Source organism: Corvus kubaryi, unplaced genomic scaffold, assembly GCF_017639235.1.
Source record: "Corvus kubaryi isolate FWS band 111438036 unplaced genomic scaffold, C.kubaryi_AGA036_p1.0 76, whole genome shotgun sequence".
Classification (NCBI taxonomy): domain Eukaryota; kingdom Metazoa; phylum Chordata; class Aves; order Passeriformes; family Corvidae; genus Corvus; species Corvus kubaryi.
The window spans coordinates 1707220-1725148 of record NW_024582063.1 but is presented as its reverse complement, the minus strand read 5'-3'; the positions used below and the strand labels follow the sequence as shown (position 1 = coordinate 1725148).

Below are 17929 nucleotides of genomic sequence, written 5' to 3'. Positions count from 1 at the left end.
AATTTTCTTGAGGCTGTAGTGTTTGAATGCAAAGTGTCCCAGTAAGTAAAAGCGTACTGTCCTTTGATTATTTGAAACCGCACTGAGAGTTTCAGCATCGTGTTTACTTTCAGGTGACATAGGGAGAGAAGCCTCAACCTGATGAGGAAGAGAGGGAAATGGAATGTCATAAGCAACTATTTTTGACAAGGACATAATTTCTAATTTCCTCAATAAAAATATCACTTCCTCAATGCCCATTGCAGTGAACTCATTTAAAGCATTTCAAGAGCTATGATTACATTTGAGAATCCATCTACAAATGCAACTAGAAAGATGTGTGTGCTTTCTCTCATGTATCCTTAGTCAGTTGTCCAGTTACTTACTACTGAGCATGTTTCATACCTTGAAGGTGAGTTCTTGCTTCCTTTTCTGTGATATTACTGTGCTAATCAGAAAGAGCAAATTCTTTCCAGGAATTCTGTGGTTTTGTATAATCTTCTTCCTGAAAGGTCAGGGCCCTTGATAAAAGGGGAAGCACACCCCAGGGTGTGTTTCCACTTGAAAATAACTGAGACAATACTAGGTCTTCTTGGAAGAGATTCTTGTAGCAGAAGAGAAAATGAAAAAAAAAAAAAAAAAAAAAGGAAAAAATATACTTATAATGAATTGGTGGATCATTAAATCTTTCTGGCCCTAAAGAAAAGTCTAGATATGGCTGATGTTAAACTATATAAAATTACTATAAAAAATGCTGTGAGAAGATTCTTGATTTAGATATTTCTGGTATCATGACCTGCACAGTCAGATTTGGACAGTATCTTCCTTTTTCAGATAAGATTTATCTAGTGCAAAGATTGACTCATTGCATTTCCTCTTGGATTCCTGTTTTATTGTTATTTATTTTAAGGGAGAGAGGGCATACCAATAAATAACCTTCTCTAGACTATTTCTACCTTCTCTAGACTATTTCTAACTTGTCACCTGTTTCCTTTATCTTCCACATGTTAGGTTTGGTGTAGGTCAGGGTATTATTTATCTTTTGGCCTCTCATTCTCTAGGTATGAGCAGTGTAGTTTTCTGAATGATCTAAACAATTTTTTTTTTTTTTTTTTTTTTTTTTTTTTTTTGCTTCTGTGGTCTTTTAAAAGTTGTTCTTTTTGTTTCTTTCCCCTATTGCTATTCAGCTTTTAAGGCACTTTTTTAGCAACATCAGTGGTACTGAGTCAGAGACTGGAAGGAAGGTCACTTGATCTGTAATGATGCCCCAGATGTTGTTGGGAGGCTCTTAATCTGTAGCTCTTGAAGGCTTTCCTTCTTCTCCCCCCTTTTTCCTAATAGCTCTTGTTAAGCCAGAGCATTGCTCACATGTGTAAAATCTGGTAGTCCCTGAGTAGCTGTAATCGGTTATTTCCCTGACTAGGTCAGTTGCTGTTCTATAATTATTTCGTGGATACTTTGTTCTTGGATTGCCTAGCATCTCTGTGTCTGCCACAGCATGTCTGCCTAAAGAATCTGCAACTGCCAAATGTGTTTGCAGCTGACTTGAAGCTCACTTATTGTACATTGACTTGGTCTTTGTGGTGGGAAATGCAGCACCTAGTAAACCACTTCTAATTATTTTTATAAGCTCCTTTCTGTTCTGGCAAACTTTATTAGAAACTGTGTTTCAAATGAGCTACTATTTTACATAATAAAAGGCTAAAAAGCTAAAAATCTTAGTCTTAGATGTTGCTTTTTCCCCCGTTTGTCTTTTGGCAGCTTAGTAAATTATTGTATAAGCGCTGGCAGATAAACTTCCCCGGTTGTTTCAGCATTGAATTACTTTATTTAGCTTCTTATGCTGGTAATTTGTTTTAGGCTAAAATTGATAAATGTTCATGCAAAACATTTTGTTACTCATTTGTCAATAGCACTGGATCCTTTGCATCTAAATGCCAAAAAATTTACAAGTAAGAATCAAACGGTCGCTCACATCTTTGTAGGTGTTTGAGGGACCAAAGCCATTCAGCTTTAACAAGGAACGAGTTGCTTTATTGTACTATACTGATGAGACATTTTCTGGCTTTGAGAGCATTTAAGTCTGAAGAACAATGTCTTATAGAATCAGATTCAGTAGCCCTGGAAGCAGAGGCAACATGTCTGCATCAGGCTGCTGCCGTGAGAATCCCTGCTGAGCCACAGAGCTTCGTTAGCGCAAGTACAGATGGACCAACTCAGTTGTGCGTCTTCCCAGGCACAGCCTGCCCCCATGCACAGCACTATACCGATGCTTTACACCCTGAAATGCTCTGCTAGAAATGGTTTTGAAGACTTCAATCCACCCGAAGCCCTGGGGACATCCATTCGGAGTTCTGTCAGGAGAGAAAAGCTTCCCATTGTAGCTGATGGAAAGAGGGAATTACAGAGCTGAAGATGGGGTTAAAGCTACCCTTCTTAGCAGTGGTTTGGAATGTAATCTTAGAAATATCCAGATATGCTGTTGACTGATCCTACTGGTGAGCTGTGCAAACGAGATGTGAAGGCTGCTGTCTGGAAGACTGAAAAGCACAGCAGATCTTCATCTCTGACTGTAGGGTCCTGAAGCAGAAATATTATTATTAGTTAATAGTGGGACGGTAGCTTGGCAACAATGTGGGTTTGGACTTTGCTTTGGATATTGATCTACGTAATGGATTGAAAACAGGATTTCATATCCAGAAATGGAGCAAATGCATATGAGCTCTTTCTGCTGCTTCTAGTGGGAATGAAACATTTATAAATTTTCTGCAGAACTGCTGCATTTTTCTTCTTTTGCTTCGGAGCCTGCCAGGTAACCCATCTATTGTTTGTTCTATGCTTACCTTGGAAAGCAGCCAGCCTGTAAGCACAGCTCACTAGAAAACTACAATTTATGTGACTTTTAAAGTTGTTATAAACTTGTGATACTTGCTGATGTGTAAGTATGCTTCAGAGTGCTGTGTACTCCTGACACAAAGGCAGCCCTGCAAAATTTCAAGTTCTCAAATGGAATTTTCCAATTAAATGGCTAGAACATTTTTAACATTATTTGCAAACTGTTTTTTTCTTTGATATTTGTCTTGGAAATACATTTTTTAAAGCCTGAGGCAGTTGCACAGACTCAGAGGCTTGGCAGAGTTACATTCCATTGATAATAGCAATTTATCTTTATTATTATTTTTAAAAATAGTGACATAAATTTGTCTGTAGGTGCTGTTCTGCGTCTCTTGTCTAAGTACTGTTGAGCCAGAATGACTTACATGGTGGGCAAATGAAGACAAATGTCTAGTGTTTCTTTTCAGCCATTTAACAATTATGAGTAGATAAAATCCATAATTTGATCTTGCAACTGATTTTAGGTGGAAACTCACTGACTTCAGTAAGTTTGCTGTTGGGATTTTTAGCATGGGGCCCACTGAACTTGTATAGCATATTATGTGCTCCTGAGGAAGAGAATAAAGTAGTTTAGCAATTGTTGCTGCTCTGTAGGTGATGACTGTCACAGTATAAAAGATACTAAAAAAGAACAAAGCTGCACTGGGTAAGAAAAACAAATCACACTGCAGTAATATCCATCCAGAATCACATTCATTTGCAGCATACATTATGGCTGGAAAAGGAAGTATTATTTGGGTTAATATGTTCCGTTTTAAAACTGAGAGAAGTTTTTGTAAAGGATAGTCACAAATACAGAGCTCTCACTGAAACTTTCTCCAAGTTGGCTACCTTGCTTAAGGCCTCTGAAAGTCTGCTTTTACATCCCCCCCCTCTTTATTTTCATAATTGCACTCCCTGAATAATATGAGTTAGCATAAGCTATCATGCTGTTACTGTCCTGGTGATAGTCACTGGTTTTCCTAGGCTATATGAGTTTTATTTATATGCCTTTCCTGTATTTCTTCTGAGTTGTTAACCTGATGAGAAAATTCTGTCTTGATGAGGGCAAAAAAGCCATTATAAGTTCCATGGATGTCTCCTTCTCTAAAAGAGATTTTTAGTTCAGTGCCAGTGGCAGAGATTTAAAGATACTCCTCTGAAAACTACCAGTTTTCTATTTGAGTAACTGTTCTTCAGCATGAAGTCCTTTATTTCTGTTCCCCCACTGAGGATTTTATTGTGAAATAGACACTTCTGAAATTATAAATGTCACCTCTTCCCACCAAGAATAGCTCTGAACTAAAGTGTTGGGGTGCTCTTATGCAGGGGAATAAGAAATTGATTTATTGGTTTGTTTGTAACATCTCCAGTTACAAAGTGGAATATTTTATCTGTTTTTCATGATTTTTACTTGGATTTGTTATCCGTCAGTGTTGGTCAGCTTTTTGGTCTGCTGTAGACTTTGAAAACCAGAGGACTCAGATTTGCCAGCTGTTGACCACAAGTAACTTTTCTGAAAAGTAGACTGGGCCTCCAAGCTGACCTGCAGGTTTTATATGAAGTGCTTAATAAACCCCTAAAACTGACACTGCTCCATGTTTGTTGCAAGGTTATGTTGGTTTTTTGTTTGTTTCTTTTATTTAAAGATGAGATGGGAGGAATACAGCAGCTGTTTTTCATCTGCCAAACCTATTCTTGATGACTTGTCAGCCAGAGCACTCTATTTATATTGGTTGTTGTTTAATACAGGCTTGTGGGGCCCCAGCAGCTTGATGGATAATGCAGAGCACAACTCTATGCATGGAAAGCCATGAAGAAGTAATTCAAAATTATTTGTGTCTGTGCAATATGCATAACAAAAAAAAATGAGGTAGCTTTTGGGAGTAAAAGCTCTTGTGCAGTTCTTCCTGCAGCAAATTTGTCAATTCATCTAGATTTTCTGATTATAGTAAGGAATAAAAGCAAGCTACTTTTCCATAAATCATTGTTTCTTTTTTCTTTTTTTTTTTTTTCAGGAAGCAGCTGTAGCTATTGCATGATACCCTCTTACAAATGATTTCAAATACCTTAGCTCAAGCTCTCATTCAAGCGTTATTGGTCTAATGGTTGTCTGGAGCAACAGTGGAAAGAGAACAGGTAAAGGAGGGTGAAAAAGCGTCAGACTGATTTGATGTCTGCACCCTGGCTGAATTATCTGCTTACAGTGTCTAAAGGCTGTACTGCAAAGAATCTCAGCCAGGATTTTTGCATTTGGAAAGACACAACTACTTGGAAGAGCAAATTCAATATTCTATTAATTTTTTTATTGAATTATAATAGTCAGATTAAGTCTTGGCAAATAAAAGAGATAATAAATCGTAAGATGCAGCAATAATCATATTTTATTTGTAATATTTACGGAAATTGCTCATTAAGTATTGTACTTCAGTGCATGTGTAAGCTAATATCTGCTATACTGTCAGGGGTGTGGCTTGTTATGATAATTACCTTTATTGCCCTATGCTATATTGTTTTATGATGCATGTATCTCTCAAGGTTTTTAAATGCAAGAATTGAAAAAAAAGGAAGTAGTTTTGGTGGTCAACTGCCTGTTTCTTCACATATTTTTTCAGTGATAGTGATCTGTGCCATATTTGTATGTTCCTTAAAATACTCAAGTGCCCAAGAGAAGGATCAGACACAAAATGTAGCTCATAAGGACTTCTGTGGAGACTGATGGAGCTTCTTGCCTGTGTTGTGTGGACTTCTGATTAGAGTGGATATCTCTGCAATTAATAATTCAGCTTCCTCCTGCCATTGCTTCCCCTAGAACCTCTTCTATTTCTGCAGTTCTTTTAAAGGCACAAGTGAGAAGTTATGTGATCAAAGAGGCGGGGTGAGTTGTAGATCTGGAAATACGACTGAGTCAGTCTACGCAAACTTGCTGCGAGCAAGTTTCTTTTTAAATATGCTGCTGCACAGAAACTAGTTTCTTGCTCTGGGTGCAGGAATTGATAAAAATTTCCTTTGAAATGCTGTTATGGAAGAAAACCATAAAATGCTCAAATAGAAAAAGCCTGGTGATTTTGTTGGACTTGAAACATTCTGCTAGGATGTGTCATTTCCACTCAAACTTTGTTTGCTTGGCTGATGTTTTGTCGAGTGGGCACTGTGCTCAGATGTCTCATTATTTGCATCACTAAAGCTGGGAAGGGTTGTCCATCTACCTACTCTGTGGTCTAGATGATTTTGTTTAGTAACCTAAAAAAACAGTAAACAAGTGTAAGTTTGGGTCATTCTTTTGCTGGTTTGTTTAATGGACTACTAAGTAGTTGGCAAATTTTGTTCCCCTCTTGCCCACCTCCTGGAGCTTCTATTTACATCACCCGGATCAAAGGTTTTAAAAATTGTTTTGAAAATTGCATCTTCTGATTTGGAAATTATGTTTCCGAATGCAAAATTGAATCATGGAGCTGGAATTTCCAGCTCACCTGTTTCACTTGCCCTGCTTGGAGGAAATGCAGAAGTTAAGTCAGTTCGTAGTTAAGTGCTGGCTTTCTTTGCAGAACTCTTAGAGAAGAGGCATCACTGGCTGTCTGTGTGAGTTTCTGCTGGATTTTAGTTGAAGATGTTTACCTTTTCTTCTGGAAGAAGCATTAAATCCACTTCCTAGTATTCCCCATTCAGTTTTTTAAGAGTAGTAAATAGTTTTATTGCCCGTGCTGATTGAATGGAAACGTGCTGACCAGTGATCATACACTGTTGTTTTATTGGCACTGAAGAGAATTTATTTTTTCAATGGTGTAATAAAACCTGATTTGCTCACTTCATAGTACTAAGTGCTTGAAAATTTCTCTAGTTATCAGGCAGCTGGCTCTGTTTGTCAGGTAGTGTTGCTCAATGCTATGCTGAGGCTAAATTACATTGAACCTGGAAGATGAATTAACCTGTTTGTACAAGAACTTCGAATTAGCTAGGAGCTGTTAAGGAAAGGTGAATCATGTGGTGAGTCTTGACAATTCTGAAACTTCTAGATCTCTAAGTTTAGAAGTTCTTTGTTTCTTATCAGATAAACTTATTTTGCATCCTTTGCCCACTTACAAACCACTGAAGCAGTTGTGAAGAAAAGGTTTTTTGTAGAGAACAGGCTGCTTAAAACCTTTTGAAATCATCGTCATCACATGAAGCTGTGGTTTGTCTGTCATTTCAGCTGTACCTTCAATAAAAGCATTTAGATGTTAAACGAAAGCCAAAATCCGATCACAAGAAGGTACCTTTGCTTTATGTTACTATGCAAACGTTTTGTTTGCATAGAATATCAAAATAATTTCAAGTAAATATTCTAATAAAAATGACGTTTACAAAAACTGTTTGGGAAAGTATTTTCTCCCCTTGTGGCCAAGAATTTTTCAAATTAACTGAAATAGAAAGCAAAAATTGTATTTAAAGAATTATTGTTTCCAGTTACCTGGAGACAGAGCATGTTTTCCTTCTGCTATGGCAACAAGAACATGTGAAGTACACTACCCCAATAACTTGGAGTTCTGCCATGAAATAGATGAAGAACTACAAGCCCAGTATGAGGGTGCTGTCTTTATCACTGTTTGCAGCTTTCAGTCTGAATTGTAAAATACTTTTGATTGTCTCCCTGCAACTCTGACCCACACAACTAGTGGAAAGTGGCTTTAAGATGCATAAAGGCCATCCTACATTCTAAATCCAGTGTTGAGGGTGATTGCTGCATTAGAAAGAGGTAGTTGTCAGCAGCAGTAAGAGAATAGTTCTGTACTTTGAAAATGCTTGGGTTCTATTCAGGCTTCCTGTCAAATCCTGTAATTCATTTCTTGGGTGTCTAATCTCTGACATGAGTAAGCTCCAATTTTCTTTGTTTTGAGATTTTTCACATTTGTTTTAGATCATTTTCCAAGTCCTTATTAAGTACTCCCTTCTTTGGCTGGTTTTTAATCATGTTTTGAGGTTACAGGCATGTATTTTGCATTGATTTGTAGCTGTTACTTGTTGAATGCAGATGTTAGATTTGGGATGGCTGACATATCTTAGTTTTTTTCTAAGGTAGGTATTTAAGGGCTGAGGAATGCAAAAGGATGAAAATAGAGTCAGTTCCCTCTTGTCTTGGTGGTAGGGGTGTGGAATGATAAACTGGGTGTGCAGAGCCTGGCCTGGCACAGCTGTGCCAACCTTGCATCCTCAACCCTTACAAACTCGTGCACTGCACTCCCAGCTGGATCTGCTGAAACTTTCTCCCTTTCTCCCCTTCATTGTGGTGGAGGTAATTCAGAGACAAAGTCACAGTCTATCAGTTATCCTAGGTAAATGCATGTGTAAAGATATAGAGTGTGTTATATAGAAGCAATAAGCAAAATGCGGTATTTATCACTCTAAAAATGTGGCTTTAAGAGAGATAAATGGCATTGATTGAAAACACACATGGTATCTTTTGTGTCTAGAAATAAACACCACAGTGTTTAACCCACTGGAATGCACTATAACTTGTAATATATACACTGGAATGTAAAAGTACTGCTGGGTGCCGGTTGAAGAGGAAATTCAGAACTTCCTCAGGTTTTTTCCAAAGCTCAGATACTTTCATCTAAAACAAAGAAACAAAAGAAAGTGTTTATGAGACAGTCTTTCACAGAAAATACAACAAAGTTTTTTTCCTTAGATCTTTGGTTGTGTGTAATAATTTGAGGGAAGGACCAGTGTAAACTGTGAAAAGGACAGCCCCTATATAAGTGACCCACATTGCTTTTCTAAGAGTCTAGAAGGATAACAGAGCAATGTCTCCTCTCGTTAGCTCTGGGGGTACCTGTGTGCACCTGGGTCAGGTGTTTGGAACTGGAACATGTCCTCCATCCCTGTTGTCTGGCAGCCTTTTGGAGCCGGGGTGTCTGTCTGGCAAATGCCACTGCATCTGACTGATGGCCCTGAGAGCCTCACAGAGGACCAGGCTAAAGCCTAACAAACTTGTGTTCTGTGTCTGCTAGTGGGTTTTACCTGTCATAAAGCTGTTTCCAGTTGTTTAGATATATTTGTTACTCAAAAAATGCCTGATTAGGTCAAGCACATAGAATTTTAATTCTGTCTGCTGCTTTTTGCAGTAGGTCTCAAATCTTGATGTCAAGAGAAGGCTTTTTATTCTGGTCTTGCTGCAGCTAATGCTTCCCCCCCCCCCCCCCCACCCTCCCCTTTCTGTTGGTTCCTGGTTTTTTCTGGGTTTTTGGTTTGGGGTTTTTTTTGTCCTCTTCTGCCTTTATCTTGGACTTTCCCCAGAGAGGTTTGCAGTAACAAATAGAAAAAGTCAGGTGGAACATTTCCTTTAGTGCCTTACTCTTCAAGGTTCCCGTGATGTGTCAGAATTGATCCTACTTAGTGCATGCATATCTGCAGACGTGATTATTTAGTTCCTGCTTTTGGCAGAAAGGAGAGAGCTCTGTACTCCAGCATATAAGTAATATGTATTTGTTTGAATTCAAATTTCATTGTGTTAAAATCTTTCTGATACAGCTATCAGCAAACATTTGTTTTCAGTGTTGCTGGTTTTACTGTGCTGTAGAAGTCAAGTTAAATACAGCTTCCTATATCCTTCTTATATGAACAAATTTGCATGGCCTCTTGTCTCAGCCTTTTTCCAAGTACCATACAGTCTAGAAAATTGTTTAAACCTAGAAGTATCTCAGAGTGGAGCTACTTTCTTGTTACTTGTCAACATGAAGTAGCAGAGGCAAATTTAATCTGCTATCAACCGTAGCGCTGCCATTTCTTGACTCTCAAATACTTTGCTCTGCAAACATCATTGCTGTGGACATTGTACAAAACATGCTTGAGATAAATCATGTATGTTACAGTACACAAGGCTTAATGGATTACTTTTCCATTGCTCATTTTAAAATTAAACCCACCAGCTTCCTGTTTTTCTTGTCCTGAAGTCCTGTCTATCTGAGCTCTTAGAATTTCTAAAATAGCCTGTCAAAAAAAGGAATTCAGTAAAGTAACTAAAAAGTGACTTCTGCTTAACCTTTGATTTTATAAACAATTGGCTGAGTCCTAAATAGATGAAAACAGTCTATTTTTAGGCCCTAATTTAGAGAATTGATGTTTCCACATTCGCTTCGTCATAGCTGGTAGTAGTTGCTAAATTGTGAAAGCTTGTAGCTATTACACATGCTTGGAGGATTGCTGAGTGTTCTGCCATAATGCACTAAGTAGCTCAGTGTTCTGTACATTTCAATTTATAATAAGAGAGTGTAGCTGATAGCACAGACACTGAAATATTTCAAGTCTAGACTATGCCTTAAAACCCAAAAGCTATCGGCTTTTTGGTTCAGCAAGTTGGAAAATAACTGATAAGGGCAGTTGAAGTACAGCAGACTTCAAAAAGTGATGAGCTCTGAGCCAGGGTGGGTCGGGAGGTTTCAGTCACTGCTCGCCTGCCCTGTTGGGATGAGAAGGGAACTGGTGTTTGAAAGGACTGCTCAGTCCTGTCAGGTTTGAGTGGTTTGTGAGGGAGGTGACATGCAGATGGTTGTTAGATGGGGAAGATGAGTTTCTGCCACGCTGTGTGTTTAGCAAGAAGAAAGGTGATGGAGAAATAGAAAAGCAAAGTTTCCTGTCTTTAGAAAATGGCAACATTAGTATTTCAACACAGACAAAGATAATGGCCAAAAAGTTTGATGTAGCTGATGTTCTGTTGTATAGCCCTTTTGTACCTTTGGATAATAAAAATAGCTTGCTGAAGGTTTTTGAGTGGAACGACATATTGTAGTAATGGGAGGAAATTATTATGGAGCTGATACTTTTATGGCCCCTTTAATATCCCAATTCACCTTACAAATCACTGTGTTTATAAGGTCCTTCTCTTACTGCTGCTTGGGAAGAAGAACATTTTGGTTGTGTTTACTGTTGTCCTGTGTTGTTAGCCATGGAAAAAAGGAGGAATTACCTCAAACCGGGCTTGCAGACTTGAAGAATTACGTAATTGCTTTCAGTTTGTCTCTCTAACGTAATGCCAACTCTGTTTTTCAGAGCCATGGTGTCATGGAAGGGGATGTACTTTGCACTTACACTATTCTTGGGAAGTTTCTTTGGAAGTATATTCATGCTGGGCCCTTTTCTGCCTTTGATGTTTATCTCTCCGGCCTGGTACCGCTGGATCACCGACTGCATTGTGGCCACTTGGCTCACACTCCCTGTGGTAAGTGGCAGCTTGAGCCAAGGGCTGGGCAATTGTCCATAATCTCACAATTTAGCTTGCTCACTAACACTTTGGGTTTTATTTTATGGTTTTTAAAGCTATTTATGCTTCTGTCTAAACAGGCCCTAACACACTTATTATCTGTGGAGACTTAGAGTTTAGCTCAGTGTTGTAAACCGTGTGCCTATTTACAGTCCTCCTCTTTCACAGTTTAATTTATATATCAGCTAATGCTGTGTGTTAATTTTATGCTTGAAAAGGCCTTTTTGTGATATCTCCATCCAGTGTCAGATGCAGAGAAGAGTAGGTGAAACACTACTAAACAGAAGGAGGTTTTTTAAACTGTAAACTTCCTAAATGAGTTGTCTTGTAAGCTCTCTCTTTGGACTCTGCTCCAAGTATTTTTTATTAGGAAAATTGTCCCGTCTGGTACATTGTTGTCAACCTTCACTGTTCTGTTACTTAATCATTTTAGAATTTAGCCCCTGTAGTTGAATTAGAGATAAATGTTTTCAGATGAAAAAGAAGAGTTTCCCCTAGAAACTAGGTATTCCTCACTTATAATACATGAACTTTACAGCTATATGAGTCTGGAAATCAATAACAAAGCTCTTCCCTGAATAGTTCCAAAGGAAAGGCAGTGTGAATGGGATATGTCTCTTCTTCCGTTCTCTAAAAGTGAGGGGGACTTTGTTCCTCTAGGCCATTAGAGATTTGTTTAACTTTTTCTGAAGCAAAATACCATATTGGTGTGCAGAAGTATATATCTTGTGGCATAAAGGAAGCTTTATCCTTATTGTATATCAAATAGTTTCTGCTTTTGCTGTTTCTGCCTTGTGTGTTTTAAAGGGGCCTCAGCTGTTTCTTATTCTACAATTCTTGTTGTTTTTATCATTACTGAATGTAGTGAAATTAGGAGGGCAGATGTAATCACCAGTAAAGGAAATAGATGGTTATTTCTTGTCATGGTGAAATCTAACTGAGTACTGATAGTATCACAAAATAACTCTTTCTCTGTTTGTCTTCAAATTTTTCCATAATATCAAACTCCCCAAAATCTAATACTGGTCTTTTCTTTGATTAGTTGCCTGGGCTTTATAATTCTGGGTTATTACAACTAGTTTGTGATAACTTTTGTAGTCTAGAAGTTTGACTTTTTTAGCCCACACTAGAGCTAAACCAAAACAATTTTAATATCTTTGTGAAAAGGATTCTGTCTTTTAAGAATCTTGGGGATTTATGTTCAAGAAAGGAGTCTCAAAAAGATTTTCCATCCAACCATTTTGAGGCTCGGACCTTGTCTGCCTTAGTTTTCTATTCTTACACTTGCTGCATTCGTAGTCAGGAGAAGCAGGTTCTTGGTTTGTGTCTCCAAACAATAAAGTGCTGTTGTACCAGTTGGACTCCAGCAGGGAAACTCTGACCCTGACCTCTGTGATGTAAGAAATTTCCCCCTTCCTCACTCTGCTATCACATTTTATTTCCTTTCTAGGAGAGTCAGTAGGATGGGACAGTGAGGTGGGTCTTAACTGTTCCAGTTTAGTTTGGCTTATGCTAGGCACACACAGAGTTGGCAGAAATATGAACAGAAGTCGTTTTACTTTCTAGAGCTCTGTTTAAATCCCCAGTGTTAGTTCTTTTGAGGAAGAGTGGGGAAGAGAGGGTAAGGAGGTAATTTGAAGCCTTTTTATGTTAAGGCCTATAGAGGTCCTGTGGTATTTTGCTGGTTTCATTTTCTGTGCTGGCTGGGTAGGACAGTGTGCTGCCAGTGACCCTGACCTTAGGGGAAATAGATTTGTGCAGCTGATCTCTCTTTAGATTACCTACCAAGTTATAATCCATACTGTCTCAGTTATATTCCTACATGATAGTATTCCTGGAAAACCAGGGAAAGGTAAGTTTAATGCAGTGATGATAATAGAGTGCTTTTTAAGAAGTGCTGCTTAATTGTTGTTTCCTCTTCCATTAAACACTGCTATTACTGCAGGAAAGCTGGCTGCTTTATTAGAAAACAGAAGTTTGTTTACCAGTTGTAATGTGAGTGAATAAGTGAAATTATATAATTCAAATTAATTTTTATTGCTAATGGGGTGATGCTTTTCTTCTGGGAGTAAAGCCATAAAACTGCAATACTATTTCTAGGCCTTGCTGGAAATGGTGTGTGGTGCCAAGGTGGTTGTCACTGGAGATGGATTTGTTCCTGGAGAAAGGAGTGTCATTATCATGAACCATCGCACACGAATGGACTGGATGTTCCTGTGGAACTGCCTGCTGCGATACAGCTACCTCAGACTTGAAAAAATCTGTCTCAAATCCAGTCTCAAAAGCATTCCGGGATTTGGTATGTCACTAAACCCTTTAATTTGAAAGGAAAGTATGTTTAAATTATGTCCAGCACAGTTCATAACCTGCTAAAAGACATAGGTTTAAATTCTGTTTCAGTATTTAAAAAAAACCTTGTGTAAAATATGTGGCATGTGGAGCGATTAAACCATAAATCTCCAGAGGACACCTGGACTACATGCCTAAACATTTCTTTTTAAAGATACTGCATGTGCTGCTGTTGCTTGTAGGTAAAAATATTTCTGCTTTACAGACCAAAAGCATTTTTCAAGATGATGAAAAATGATTTTCAGTTTTTCAAAGTCTCTTTCAGCATTGTGGTTTGGGTGCCATTTCACCCCACGTTGCAAATGCTCTCATCAAGCTTCTTTCTTCATTATCCAATGTATACTATTGTGAAGATTAAAAAAAAAAGCTCTGTAGGCAATTGCAAAGTTAATGGTTCATTTTAATAACTAATTTTAAATTGAACTTGGCTGTGCAATATATGCTGTGCAGGATGTGAAATCATCAGGATTTATAGTGATGTAGGCTGGAAACAGATCTGAGTTGCACGTATTCAGAGAAATTGCTTCAGATAGTCCAAAAATTGTTGCACGAATGGTTTCTGAATAAATAGGCAGACTTATCTGAAATAAAAGCATCTCTGCATTTTATTTATCTCTTAGATTTATTTGCTGTTTTATACAAAACTAGCTTGGGCAGGATATGCGTCAACTTTATGATGTCGAACGAGTAACCTTATTTATGGTTGCCTTTTGTCAGGCCATTTATCTGAACAGATAATTCTGGCAGGATTCCATCCTGAGGAGCTCTCCTGTGGTTGCATTGTATTGCATTCACTGCTGCATTGTGTTGCATTCAGTCCTCTTTAAGTAAGAGCAGCAACAGGGTAATATGCTTTTTTTCCCCTAACAGCCAAATGTTAAGGTCAATTTTGTTTGACAAAAGACAAATCTCTTTTAATGTGACAGGAATTGAGAAAATGCATATTTAGGTATCTTCATTATACAGCAGAGATGTTTTGAAATCTTGGAATCAGCTGCATATGCGACTTTTTAAAGCAATGGTGGAAGATGAAGTCAGGCATATACTGGGGAAGATTCATAGCTTTCTCTCTTCAAAAGTAACATATGTTTTGTTATTAAAAAAAAACATTTGTGTGTGTGCTTTTTGATGCCTCTAATAAAACTGGAAGATCAGCTCCAGGAGCTTGGATGCTAAGCTATGCTTGGTAAAATTTAGTTCCTGAAATAGTGTTAGAAGTTCTTCAGATTGACTTTTTTTTAAAAAAATTCAATTCTTAGTTCTCTGCATAAACTGAGCACATCTAATAGATTTGATCAGTGGGCTCAGGCAGATGGATCTGTGTCAGGTCAATATTGACAGACCACGATGCCATCTTTGTTCTGATGTAGCAGCTTAAGCTGCTAACAAAATTCTGGGCTCGTACTCCACTTTGTGATGTAGAGATGATGCAGGCAGACATTTGCTCCTCTTGTTTGCATTACAGGATGACAATTTCTGGTGGTAGAGCTGACACCTGGGTCTGGAGTGTTATAAACCACTATTTTTATGCCAGATCCCCAAGAATGGTCCACAATACATGGACTTTGAGGACTCTCTTTGCAATTTTGTGAATTATAGCTTATTTTTCAGTAAACTGTTATTGTTGGGTTATTAGTCACAGGAAGGGAATTCAGCTAAACTGCATCCTTCACTGAAGCCATAATGTCCTAAAATTCTGAAAGATAAGCTTCTGCTTTATCATAGTGTATCTAAAAACAGGCCTTAGAAATGCATGTGTCTGTGTTCAGTCAGGCTGTGGTTTGGGTGGCATTTTCTTGCAAAAATAAAGTATTCTGTATAGCCATGTAAATAGGGTATTGTTGGAAAGTGGCACTCTTGGATTAAATGAAGATTGATGGAAAAAGATGAATCTGTATGAAGTTTGTTGGGGCAGGATCACTGCAGAGAATAGTGTCTAAAAAGGACAACCCTGAATCTCATCAGTGACAGTAGAATTTCTCCCACTTACTGCTCCCAGCCTTGCTGTGTTATGTGATAGACCCTTAATAAGTGTTTATCAGGTTTTGGGTTTGTTTTTTGTGTCCTGTGGTTTTTAACTAAAAGTTCCATTTTATGAGCTTGTAAAAGCCAGAAGATCGCTTGGAAATCAACCAGACAATTTCAGTGCACTGCATGTTATTGATATTTAGATGTTGGTCATTTAAGATATAATATTTGTGGAAATTCAAGGAGCTACTCTCATCATGTCTTTCAGTTTTATCTTTTCATATATTTATATGGATTATTTGTACATAGTCAAGTGTATAGGATTAGGGAAGTTTGATATACTGGCTAAATGTAACCTCTAATAAATCTTAACCTAGTGGTAGTCATGCTGTCATGCTTGGAGTTTCAGAAGTATTTGAGTGAATATGCCATATTTCTTTCAGTGCAATATTTTGGTGATCTTTCAAAGGCTTTTTTTTTTTTTAAACAAGCATTGAAGTTAAAATTATGTTTAAGATAAGGTTTGTAATGCAAATCTTCCATATCCATATTTCTGAAAGCCTTACTGTACTCAGCATAGCAGGTTTGTTGTCATAAGTAGTTTCCCATTTGGGTGTAAAAATAGGTCTGTGAGAGATTATGCTCTTTCCAATGGCACATATGATAGGTGAAGGGCAAAGCTGGGAATGGAAATAGATCCAGAGTTCTTCTGGCCCCTTTTGTAGGTTAAAAGTGTAAAGGTATCAGATTTAATGAGTCTGTATTACAAATAGGCAGTTATTTTCTAGTTAATTATAATTAAAATCAGAGGATTCAGTATTTCAAGGAGACACATTGAGTCATTTATCTAGTTCTTAAGTTATTAATTCTTTGCATTCCAGTGTATGAAAAAAACCTTAAAATTGATTAAAGGTGAGCTTTAAAAAAAGAAGTCCAAAGAAAAACAGATGGTCCTTTCTTCCTGGAACTGTAGCTTTGACTTGATGAATTGTGTGCAGTAAAGTTTTCAAAAAGAGATATTACGTTTCAGTAATCTCAATTTCAGAAACATTCTTGCTGCATTTCAGTACATCTTGCCAAAGCTGGTGTCTCGAGGGAGCACTACTCTGCTCTTGGCTGTTTCTGCAGTTTCTCATCTGACATCATCAGAAGCTACTGACACATTCTGCAGTATCAGTTTTCAAGGAGACTTTCTAATGGCATTGACAGTTTCCTGCATGGTCTGACATGATAGGGCTTCTCTACAGTACTTGTAATGGATAGGAACAATTAATATTCTCATCTATTCTCAATTAATGAGGAGTGGTTTTGGAAGTGATACCGATCATGGTGCAGTCATGTTCAGAATGTGTTATGGAATACTGTTCTAGTAGGTACCAAGGAACATACAAGGTATGTTAGATGTCAGTGTTAGATGACAAGATAATGACCAGGAGATAGTTTTGATTTTTTCTTAATAGTTTCATTTGTGAAAGTCTTCTTGTGATAACCAGTAAGACTTCACTGGAAAGAGGTATGTGTTTTAATGATGGACAAAATGTTTTGGATGAGCTTCAACTAATATTTGAATTTTAGTGGTTAAATGTGCCTCAACATGTATGTGAAAAATAAATTGAAATTTGGGGTTAATTTGAGCGCTATCAGATAAATTTTTGGAAAAGTGAGAGAGGGTAACCAGAGGGACTAATGTCAGTGCATGGATGCCACATGAGATAATATTAGTTCTAGTTTTGCTTAGTGCAGATGGAAAAGATAAATACCATCATAATTCAGTGTACAAATGTAAAGTATGCAGGTGTTGCAGGCACCATTGATGGACATATCTTGAAGACTTCCCTGTTTTGCAAAGGCTCACTAAGGCTGCTAAAGGAGGGAATTATAGTTGAAGCACACTGGGACAGGAACAGGTAAGGAAAAGACAAGGTGACAAAGAAAAAAGAGGAGAACAAGCAAAGCTGACAAGCCTGGAGTAGTTAGGAGCAAAGATAACCGAGTGACTGTCCAGATCTTTATCTCTGGATTCAAGTTATTCTGTGGCTAACACTGCTCTCAGAGAAGATTGCAAGATGTAGGAGCTTTTTAGTTGTTTTTCACTCATCTGTTCACTCACATGTTGTAGCTCTCAAAGGCTCAAGTTAAGTACCAGGGGAAAAAAAAGGACGTTTGCTCTATTTCAGCACTGGGCTTAGCCCCACCAATCTTTTACTACACGTCAGTTGATCCATTATAGCTGTCCAAGTGTGCGAGCCTCGCCTGAAGCAAGCTCAAAGTAATTTGAGTCATCTTAGTTTTCAATGAAGCAGGGCAAAACAACTCAAATTATCCTGTCTTTGCCACGGGCTAAGAGCATGCACACCGACAGCTATGATGGATCAGCTACCATGAAGTAAAATATTGTTGTCACTAAGCCTAGAAAATTTTAACACTTAACTCAATTGGAGTATAGCTAAAGCAGCGTGCTGTGGAGGATCTGTACACATTTATACTGGCATGGAAGTGTTCATGCTGCCACAGCTACTT

General features: G+C 37.9%; 1 protein-coding gene across 3 annotated transcripts in view; it reads left to right on the top strand.

Annotated features, from left to right (window-relative positions):
* LCLAT1 (lysocardiolipin acyltransferase 1) overlaps window positions 1-17929 on the top strand; it is a 113197-nt gene that overhangs the window by 27356 nt on the left and 67912 nt on the right. For 2 of the 3 annotated variants that reach the window (XM_042051614.1, XM_042051612.1), the window contains exons 3-5: window positions 4872-4992; window positions 10882-11050; window positions 13193-13391. In XM_042051614.1, the coding sequence (XP_041907548.1) occupies window positions 10886-11050; window positions 13193-13391 (364 nt within the window). In that variant the 5' untranslated portion in view covers window positions 4872-4992; window positions 10882-10885. The remainder of the gene's footprint in view (window positions 1-4871; window positions 4993-10881; window positions 11051-13192; window positions 13392-17929) is intronic. The other variant, XM_042051613.1, reaches the window with a different exon arrangement.